Genomic DNA, 10,650 nt, shown 5'->3' on the forward strand with positions numbered 1-10,650 from the left:
AGTGCATTAACCCACAGTGCCACACCAGGACTCCAATAGACCTTGATAGGATGGGAGAAAAAGGCAGAGCAGAACTCAAATTCTTAAAAGGTGCAGCATCACTGGACCAATTGAGACTTGGGGATTCCCTAGACAATCACCCTGAGATGCTATTTAAACCGTGAACCAAAATTACCCTGAGGTCAACTTTTAGCTTAAAACCAGATTTGTGTTGTTAAGTGCCATCGAGTCGATCTGGACTCACAGTGACCCTCAAACGGCTGACCTTGTAGTCCACAGTCCAGTGCTTATTCTACAGAGCCACCGCACTCTCCAAACATGACAAATTGGCTCATGAAATAAAGACTATTACCTATTGAGTGCTGTGCTCCTTTAGAAACTCATCAATAGGAGATCGAAAGGCCAATAGCTGTCTTCAGCACAAAGAGGAGAAGGTAAGGGGGCAAAGGAACTAGAGTCCTGGGCATGGGCCAACCAAAGCAGAAGGGATAACATTGACAAGAGCATGTGGAAAATGTAACCAACGTCACTGAGTAATTTGTGTAGTCATTGTTAATTATTAGGAGCCTAATTGGCTGTGGAAACGTTTACATTAGACACAGCACAGTATTATTTAGGAAAAATCACAAAATGTCTTTGTATTGGTGGAGGAACCCTATTCATTGAGTGCTTGGTTGCTAATGGAAAGGTTGGTCATTGGAGCCAACCAGCTGCTTTGTGGGAGAAAAACGTTGACATGTACTCCTATAAAGACGACAGTTTGGAAACCCTATGAGGCAGTTCTACTATGTCCTATAGGGCTGCTACAGGCAGAACCTATTTGATGGCAATGGTTTAGTTTTATTTTTCAGTGTACATGGCACCTGCCAGCTCTGGTAGCGTAGTGGTTATGAGTCAGACTGCTAACCTCAAGGTCAGCAGTTCAAACCTACCAGCAGTTCTGCAGGAGAAAGATGAGGCTTTCTGCTCCCGTAAAGATTTACAGCTGTGGGAAACCTATACAGGTTCATTATGAGTTGGAACCAACTCCACAACACATAGATAGCCACCATTAACCATGACACCTACCAGAACCAGCACCTCCTCTTCCCCTCCTGAAGAGTAACAGCGGGAAGATTCTAAAAGTAGCCAGCAGGTGGCTATCTAGGGCCAAATTTGAGGAGGAGATGCAAACATTGTTTTCAAGCAACTTTAATAAATTCCCCAATAAGCATCTGTATAATTTCTAAGATTAACCCTTAGATCTACCAGGAAGAGTCAATCTAAAATGCACCAAAACACGTGAACTGTCCAGGGGAATCACAACCCATAAATATCTGCAAAAAGAAAAGAATTTGCAGAGTGGGGTTTCATCAGCCACAGTGCACTGGTTGAGGATATTAATGACTATTCCTAGTCTCATTACTTTTATCCCTGCAAGTGGCAGGGTAGGGCAGGTGAGGAGGGGTTTCAAGTGGACAAATAAATAGGATTCTGTTTTCCATTTATTTGTCAAGCAGGATATTTTGAGGTAGTCTAGTGTTTAGTCCTTAAGTAGTTATTGTTTATCTTAATGCATTTTATAATGTGTAACTCATTGTATCAGTTTCAAAAAACCACCCAAGCCCATTGTCATCGGGTTGATTCTGACTCGCAATTTCATTTGTTGCAGGACTGAACTGCTACTCAGGGTTTCTTCCACCACTTGTCTGTCAGGTTGTTGTACTGTGGTGGCTTGTGTGTTGCTGTGAAGCTGAAAGCTAGGCCACTGGTATTTGAAACACCAGTAGGGTCACCCACGGTGGACAGGTTTCAGATGAGCTTCCAGACGAAGACAGACAAGGAAGGAGAGGTGGACTACTGCCCCTGAAAACCTCACGAATCACAGTGGGGCACTGTCAGATAGCACCAGAATGTTGATGGTGCAAGACTGGGCAATGTTTTGTCCTGTTGTTCATAGGGTTGCTAGCTATGAGCCAGAACCGACTCAACAGCACCTAACAACACCACCAGAGCTTCTTGGCTGTGATCCTTACCGGGGTGCTTTACCAGGCCTTTCTTCTACAGAACTGCTGGGTGGATCTGAACCATCAACCTTTACTTTAGTAGCTGACTGCATACCACTTGCACTTAAACTGTTAAGGGAACTTTATTAACAGTAGCATAGTGGTTACGAATCGGGCTGTGAACCGCAAGGTCAGCAGTTCGAAACTACCTGCTGTTCCACGGGAGAAAGATGAGGCTTTCTGCTCCAGTAAAGATTTAGAGCCTCAGAAACCCTGTACAGGGTCGCTATGAGTCGGAACCAACTCCTAGGCACACAAAAACAACAAATTAACAGTTTAAATGTAGTGAGAAGCACTTTTCTTTTAAAATAATATTTAAGAAGATGGGATGAAATTAAACAATAAAGTAAGTGGTGTACAGATGACAAAAACTGGAATGACATAACTCAAATATTGCAAAAAATATTAAAATTTTTTGGTGATAATGAGCATTTAGGAGTCCTGGTATGGTGCTGTGGGTTAATGTGCTGGACTTCAAAGTCAGTTTGAACTACAAGGTCGACAGTTCAAGCTCACCAGCTGCTCCTTGAAAAGCCTATACAGGGGCTTGCTATGATCAGAACTGACTCAACGGCACTTAACAACAACAATAATTAGCATTTGTGATGAGCAGATCTAACACAGTGATCTGAGTACATGCATCTTGGGAAACCATACCTAGGGGGTTAGCTTATTTATCAGCAATGCCCGCCATCCATTCCTTCCTGCGTGCAATCACTCTGGTTATATTTCCTTACCATCTTTTGTTGTTGTTAATGCCATTGAGTCACTTCCTACTCATAGCGACCCTGTATAGGGTTTCTGCGGAGAGGCTGGTAGGTTTGAACTGCAGACCTTACAGTTAACAGTCCAATGCTCATCCTACAGTGCAACTACTAAACATCCATCCCTGCACTAGAGCACAGAGTCGGAAGGGCACAAGTACCCTCAGAGCCCTCTTTCTGTGGTTCATTCTTACCGTAAACCCGTATGGACCAGGCGCACCACGCAAGGCACTAGGGATTGAAATGACATAGTGCCTATGGACATTACTGCTCGGTAGAGCCAGATAGCCCCACACATGAAATGGGGAACAAAGGCAGTGATGCTATCTGAAATGAGAGTCTCCATCTTCTTCCTGTGAGGAGGACATATTCACAGGCATGATCATGCCAGCTTGAAGTCTGAGAGGAATCCCTAGGTGGGGCAAACAGTTGAGCGCTCCACACTGCTGCCAGCTAAAAGGTTGGCAGTTCAAACCCACCCAAAGATGACCCCAAAGACAAGCCTAACAATCTATTTCCAAAAGACCACAGCCTTGAAAACCTTGTGTGAGTTCTCTTCTACACATGGGGAATTGGCTTGACAAAGAGAACAAGACCCTAAGTCTGAAGACGAGAAAGAGTTACCTGGGGTGGAGATACGGGGAAGGACACACAGTGTTTCAGGGAGAAAGAAAAGACAATGGCACCATAAACTCTCTGAGTAGAAATGATCTCCAGGAAGGGCTGAAAGGAGCATGGTGGGACAAGGGGGTATATGAGTGATGTCAAGAGAAGAGTACCCATTCATTTATTCTTGCAAACAATTATTCCTACCACTTTCTGCACATAATCTAGGTGGCAGGGATGGTGCTAGGGCTTAGTGATACTGCCCAACACAGAAAAGACACACTGCTGCCCCAGAGGGTCCAGTATATCCGCTTCATAGTTCTGTGTTCTTGTACCATATCAGGGAGAAGTTCTTCACCAACGATGCCCATACGCGCTCTGAATTTAAAAACCATACGTACCCAGGAGATAATACACAGAAGGGATAACATACAGATATTATTTAAAAGGATGGAGACATTCCAACAAAAGCACTCACTGATCTTACTGCCCACCCCTTTCTCCCCAAAGAGGCCATTCTCTCTACTCTGCTCAGAGCTGCTTAACTCAAACAGAGGAACCAGGAACCCCTGCCTTAATCCAGGGCCTTTCCCAATTGACCAGCAGGTCCCAAACTTGAGTGGTTATCAGACTCACCTAGAGTGCCTCCCACCCACAGTTCCTGATTCTGTAGATCTGGGGAGGGGTCTGGAAATGCGTTTCTCTAGCAAGTTCCTGAGTAATGCTAAGGCTGTTAGACCTCAGTCCCCACTTTGAGAACCCCTGTACTACACTTTTTTTTTTACAGGGTAGCCCCAGATCTCTTTCCCAGACCCTGTGTAGGAGCTTGATAAGAGTGCTGATTTCGTCTCTTGTGATACAATAGTGAATAATTGTTATCAGGACTGCTTATGAGGATTGGAAATGTAAAGGTAGACATTTTGTAGCAAGGAAGAGAGTGATTAACTTTTCAGTCTAGGAATGGAGGTCCCTGGGACCATCAAGGGAGAAGAGCGGAGATCAGGACCCTACCCAGAGAAACAGTGAAGCCTGAGATGGAGGCAGAGATGATGCCGTGGAGAGATGGAGCAGCTGGGGACTTCAGACACAGAGAGGGAGAGGGGCTGTGTGCTGATGACCGGGGGGGCAGGTTTGTAGTGTATACCCTTTGGTTGGTTGATGATGCATGGAGGGGATTGTAACCATAACAATGAAACAATATACGATAAGATGAGTGTAAAACGAATGTTCTCCCATATAAACTATCACATAAATCACAATAAAACATTAAAAAAAGGAAGAAAAAAAAAAGTGCTGATTTCGAAGCCACCGATCTGTCAGCTTGTCGTACTGCAGAGACTCATAGTACTTATGAAACCGTACCACCAGCATTTCAAATCCCAGTAGGGTCTCCCAGGATGGTGGTGGTATGCTGTGAAGCCAGTTCCAACTAATAGTGTCCCTGTATAGCATTTCTGAGGCTATAAATCTTTATGAGAGCAGACAGCCTCATCTTTCTTCCGCACAGCACCTGGTGAATTCGAATTGCTGGCCTTGTAGTTAGCAGCCCAATACATAATCCACTATGTTACCAAGGATCCTTTGGGTCTTCGATGAGGGACAAGCTGCAAGGAAGCTTCAGACTAAGACTAGGATGAAATTCTTGGCAATCTACTTCTGAAAATTATCCAATGAGAACAAAGCATTGTTCAATATAGTACTGGGTTGGAAGGCACTGCACATCATTGGCTGTGACAATGGACTCAAACTGGAAGATGCCACAGGACAGGGAAATGTTTCCCTCAGTCCTACATGGAGTCGCTGTGATGTCAGCCAACAATCACACACCTTACAGACTACAACCTCAAGGTGGAGGGTCCAAGAGTCTGTCTTGCATATGGCTCCCCAGGTCACTGTGACAGATGTGAATATCTGAGAACTGAAGCTCTGAAGGACCAAGTGCCGGTGGACTAGGGTTATTGATGGGGTCCACCCCCGTCTGGCTTACCTTGCAGACGGTAGAGTTGGCCCGTGCTGTGTTGCCTGGTGATATGGTGCCAGTAGACGCTACGGGGCAGGGGTACCATGGTGCTGAGTGAGGCAGCCCGCTCACTCATCTTCATCTGAAGCTGCAGGACAGAGGGGAAACTGTGTCAGCAAAGCACTCACACAAGCGGAAAAACTAAAGCAGGAATTCCCAGGACTAAGGTATCCAATCAGCAACGCAATGAATGGTGATGGACAGCTATGAGTTCTGATTGCTTGACAGAATCCATTCTCCAACATGCTGGGATTTCCTTTGGGAAACTCCCCGTCCTCCAAACCTCTCCCCCAGTCATGCTCAATCCCAGAAGCTGATGCCACCAATGACTGGAGGTGGGTGGGGCAAGGGACCCAAGATGAGCCAATCATTTCATCTTCCTGGAGGACAGTTCAGGGCAGGGCAGGGGACCCAACACAGGACAATAAGGCAATTCGAGGACATTCATTAGCACTCTGGGAAAGAGAGTGAGTAAAGAAAGGTAAGGTCAGGATTTTTGTCTGCTTTGTCCATTGTTGTTCTATCCACAAGACCTAAAATATTCCCTAGCACATAGTAAGCCCTCACTAAATACAAGTTGAATGGAATGAAGGTGCTTTCTTGTGGGGTTGTTGAGAGGACAGGAGGGTGGAACAATGGGAGGATAAATTCCAGTGAATGGAGATGCTTCAGAGGGAAACAGCTGAGAAAGGAGAGTGGGATGCTTGCCACACTTTTTTGAGATCTAGGGTCCACAGAGGAACCTCAGAAATTTTAGTGATATGGGCTAATTGCTTCCTTTCTGCATAAGCTAGGTTGAGTTTGATTTCGGTCACTAGCATCAAAACAAAAAAGCTCCGTCTCTGGATACTAAGGGAAGAGATAGGAGCCTACTTAAAAGGGCAGCTTAAGCCCCCCAGACCCTTCCAGAGACTTGGAGGTCTAGCAAACCACATGGGGGAACTGATCCTATCATACAGAGATGTTTCCAAGTGACAGTGTTCCCGCAGGATGGGTGGAATAAGAGGAGAGGTAAATTGGACAATGTGTGCAGTAAGGGGGGTGATTTGAGGAGTCTTCCAAACCCCCTGTTCCCCAAGCCCTGACTTAGACCTAGTCACTGTGTAGCCTCACTCTGCCAAACATTCCCACTACCATTGTGTCGATTTTGACTCATAGTGACCCGAGGACACAGCAGAACTGCCCGATGGGATTTCCAAAGCTGTAATCTTTACAGGGGGCCCTTGCGGATGCAGTGGGTTAAGCATTTGACAGCAAACCAAAAGGTCAGGCCAACAGTTAGAACCCACCAGCCGCTCTACTGGAGAACGTTGAAGCATGCTTTTAGTCTTGAAAACCTTGAGGAGTGGGTTTTGTTTGTCGTATCGGGTCACTATGAGTCAGCATGGATTCAGTGCCAGTGAGTAATCTTCTACAATGGGTAATCTGCTGGCTGATGGTTCAAAGCCAACAGCTGCTCATTGTGCACTGGACTGCAAAGTCAGGTCGAACCACAAGGCAGGTAGTTCAAGCTCACCAGCCACTTCTAGGAAATCCTATACAGGGTCAGTCTGGGTCAGAATCAACTAGACAGCGCAACAACAATGAGTCAGAACCGACTGGATGGCACTTAACAGCAGCAGTCTTTCTTCCGTGGAGGAGCTGGTAGGTTTGAACTGCTGACCTTTTCATCAGCAGCAAAGTGCTTAACCACTGCGCCATTAGCATCCCTGCCGTTACACCAGGAGTAATTTACATGCATCATTTGAGTTCCTGGAGTGACTTAATATCAAAGAACCCACCCAGTCTTATAAAAATATGCTCACAAGTACAAAAAGGTGTGCAAAGAGGTTTATCAGGATGTTCCTGAGTGCCGTCAAGTCAGTTCCAACACACAGGAACCCTGTAAAGGGTTTCCAAGAGCAGCTGGTGGGTTTGAACTGCAGACCTTGCAGGACTTATTCACTGGGACAGAATTCATAATTCTGCAAAGCTGGAGATAACTAACTTCAGGATCCATTGCTCAGCGTCTGTTGGTTAACTGCAAATAGGTACAAAGCAGTACTGGGTAATCGTTAATTAACAAGGGGAGAGTCACACACACTGAAAGGGGTGCACCCCAGATTGTTTCATTAATGAGACACAACATGCGGCAGACCACTACCTATAGCCGAATGCCATTTTAATCTCTCATATGAAAAATGGGCCTTTAACTGTCTCCACATTTGGACAGTGTGAAAGTTCATCTGAAAAGCCCTTAGTTCTTGCTTACACAAAACAGGCACCCAAAAAAAGGGGGACATAAATAGTACTATTGGAATCCTGGTTTGGTGCTGTGGGTTAATGCACTAGACTGCCAAGTTGGTTTGAACCACAGGGTTGGCAGTTCAAGCTCACCAGCCACTCCTCAGAAACTCTATATAGAGTCACCATGTGTTGGAACCAACTCAACGGCACTTAACAAGAACAACATTATTATTATTATTATTACAAAGTATAAGGCAGCACTGGTAGCGTAGTGGTTACGAATCGGGCTGCGAACCTTAAGGTCAGCGGTTCGAAACTACCAGCTGCTCCGCAGGAGAAAGATGAGGCTTTCTACTCCCGTAAAGATTTACACCCTCGGAAACCCTATACAGGGTCGCTATGGGTCGGAACCGATTCGATGGCACATAACAACAACAACAAAACAAGGCCCATTTAAGAAGCTGTGGTGGCGATGTAGGAGAAGCACTGTAAGACGGGCAGTTCAAACTCAGCAACCACTCCTCAGGAGAAAGATGAGGCTATCTGTTCTTGTAAACGTTTGCAGCCTCAGAAACCCTACATAGGGTCATAATACGTTGGAATAAGATGGATGGAGGTGGTTTTTTTTGGTTAAATTGTCCATTTAAAGGTAAAAAAGCAACTGCCCATTCTAGGCATCTAGGCATCATGGTTGTTGCTTCCATAATGATATGCCCATTCACACAATGAAGCCCAGACCAGAGGCTTCTTCCCTGTAGACTCAAACTCATTGCAGATGATGAAACTCAATTTGAAAAAAATATATATATAACCATTTGCTCAGAAGATCATTGAATTTATATATGCTGCATTTGCATTTGCTAGATTAAATTCTCTGCCTGTCAACTAGAGGCTTCACAAAACAAGGGTCTCCTGCTTCTGTAGAGATAACAGCCAAGGAACCCCTTTGGGGCAGTTCTACTCTCTAATAGATGGGGTCCCAGTGAGTTGAGAGTTGACATGATAACAGGTAACAAACAAACAAAATCATTAACATATCAAGCAGTCACCTAAATGTGTCCTGCAGTGAATGAACACAGCGGAGTCCTGGTGTGGCACTGTGGGTTAATGCACCAGAGTGCAAAGACGTTTCAATTGCAAGGTCGGTGGTTCAAGCTCACCAGCTGCTCCTCGGAAACCCTATACAGGGTCGCTATGGGTCAGTGTGGCACTGTGGTTTAATGCTCTGGATTGCAAAGTCAGTTTGAATCACCAGGTCAGCGGTGCAAGCTCACCAGCTGCTGCTCAGAACCTCTATACAGGGTCGCTATGGATCAGAACTGACTTGACAACACTTAATGACAACAACAAAGTTTCACTGGAGTCCTGGTATGGTGCTGCAGGATAAGCATGGGACTGCATGGTATGTTAGGGGCAGAGTAAGAACCTAATGGCCGGCCCAACCCCACCCCAACACCTGGCACTTGTATCAACAATTCCAGGAAATTGCTACACCATCAAAAAGAATGCAAAATATGTGCTACCTAGACCCTGACATCAGTCAGAATTAAACCTGAGGAAGCTGAGTCAAGAACCCCATTACGGAGGAGAAAAGAACAGAATGCGGGTGCTCTCTTTCACTTGCAAGATAAACACCCTCTCCCTCTCTTCTGAGAAGTGTACTTTCATTGCTTAATAAACCTGGCTTGTTACTTGCTGTTTTCTGTCTGTGTGTGCGAAGTCAAGTCATCGGACCCTAACAAAGTAGGTGGTTCAAACCCACCAGCTATTCCTCAGGAACCTCATACAAGGTGACTATGAATCGGAACCGACTCCTCGGCACTTAACCACAGCCACAGGTTTCATAGGAAGAACTCTGGTGGTGTAATGGGTTAAGCATTGGGCTGCTAACCACATGGTCAGCAGTTTGAACCCAGTAGTCGCCCCACAGGATAAAAATGAGATTTTTTGCTCCCATGAACACTTACAGTCTCAGAAACCCTATATGACAGGCTTCACAGGGGTCCTCTTAGGTCAAAAAGGCATAAAGCTAAGAACAAAACTAACAGAAAAGTTTTGAGGTTATTTCTGTATCTAAGCAAGTGTTAGAGTTCAAGAGCAAAAAAAGATTTGATCTATTCACAGTTATTTCTAATGACATTCAACCTCATTTACTTGGAATCCAAGAAAATAATGGGGTGGGAGGGGAGGAACACACTTGCCGAATAGCAGTTACTTCAAATAATTCCCAACATTACTGCACACATATTTAAGCAGTTCAGCATAATCTGATTGCATTTTTAGAATGTTTATTTAGGAACAAGAATGAAGTTTCCTCACCAACAGATTCAAGTCTGGCTACTTATTTCTTCTTCAGCCTTCTAAAAAAGAACACATAACTTTAAGAGAGGAGCATTTTAATTACATTTGCAGAAAGATGAGGAGAAAAGCTTTCTTGTTTAACAATGCAAAAATGTCTGAATTCCCTAGGGTGAAAGGATTTAGGGAGTCAGTCTCCAAAACAGCTTGCAGGAAAATGACTACTTTTGTTCTTTTGTATTGCTGTAAAGATCTCTTATCAGCAAAGTCAAACAACCAGAGTCTCTGAGAGAACCTGTGATCACAGATATAAAACTGTTGTTGTTTGTTGTTAAATGCCCTCCAGTCCCTTCCAACCCATAGCAACCCTGTATAGGGTTTCCCAGGAGCAGTTTGTGGGTTTGAACTGCTGACCTTGTGGTTTGCAGTCTGGTGCTGATCCTACAGCACCACATCAGGACTCCTGATTATAATGTTGTTGTTATTAAGTGTTGTTGAATTATTCCGACTCACAGCGATCTTGTATAGGGTTTCTGAGGAGCAGCTGTGAGTTTGAACCACCGACCTTGCAGTTCAAATCGATCTTATGGTTGAGTGCTTATTCTACAGTGCCACACAAATGAAAACTTTCAAACCACAAGTTGTTATTGTTGGGTGCCATCCAGTTGATTCCTACTCACATAGTGACCCC

The 10,650-nt window shown here is 44.8% G+C and overlaps 1 protein-coding gene across 1 annotated transcript in view; it reads right to left on the bottom strand.

The window, feature by feature from the left end:
- Nucleotides 1–3,191: 3,191 nt before the first annotated feature.
- Nucleotides 3,192–10,650, bottom strand: part of DOK5 (docking protein 5) — a 232,295-nt gene continuing 224,836 nt past the window's right edge. The window contains exons 7-10 of the mRNA XM_006839321.1: nucleotides 5,403–5,523; nucleotides 3,623–3,639; nucleotides 3,434–3,532; nucleotides 3,192–3,221 (exon numbers count right to left, since the gene is read on the bottom strand). Coding sequence (XP_006839384.1) covers nucleotides 3,192–3,221; nucleotides 3,434–3,532; nucleotides 3,623–3,639; nucleotides 5,403–5,523 — 267 coding nt within the window. The remainder of the gene's footprint in view (nucleotides 3,222–3,433; nucleotides 3,533–3,622; nucleotides 3,640–5,402; nucleotides 5,524–10,650) is intronic.

Source organism: Chrysochloris asiatica, unplaced genomic scaffold (assembly GCF_000296735.1).
Source record: "Chrysochloris asiatica unplaced genomic scaffold, ChrAsi1.0 scaffold00023, whole genome shotgun sequence".
Lineage (NCBI taxonomy): Eukaryota > Metazoa > Chordata > Mammalia > Afrosoricida > Chrysochloridae > Chrysochloris > Chrysochloris asiatica.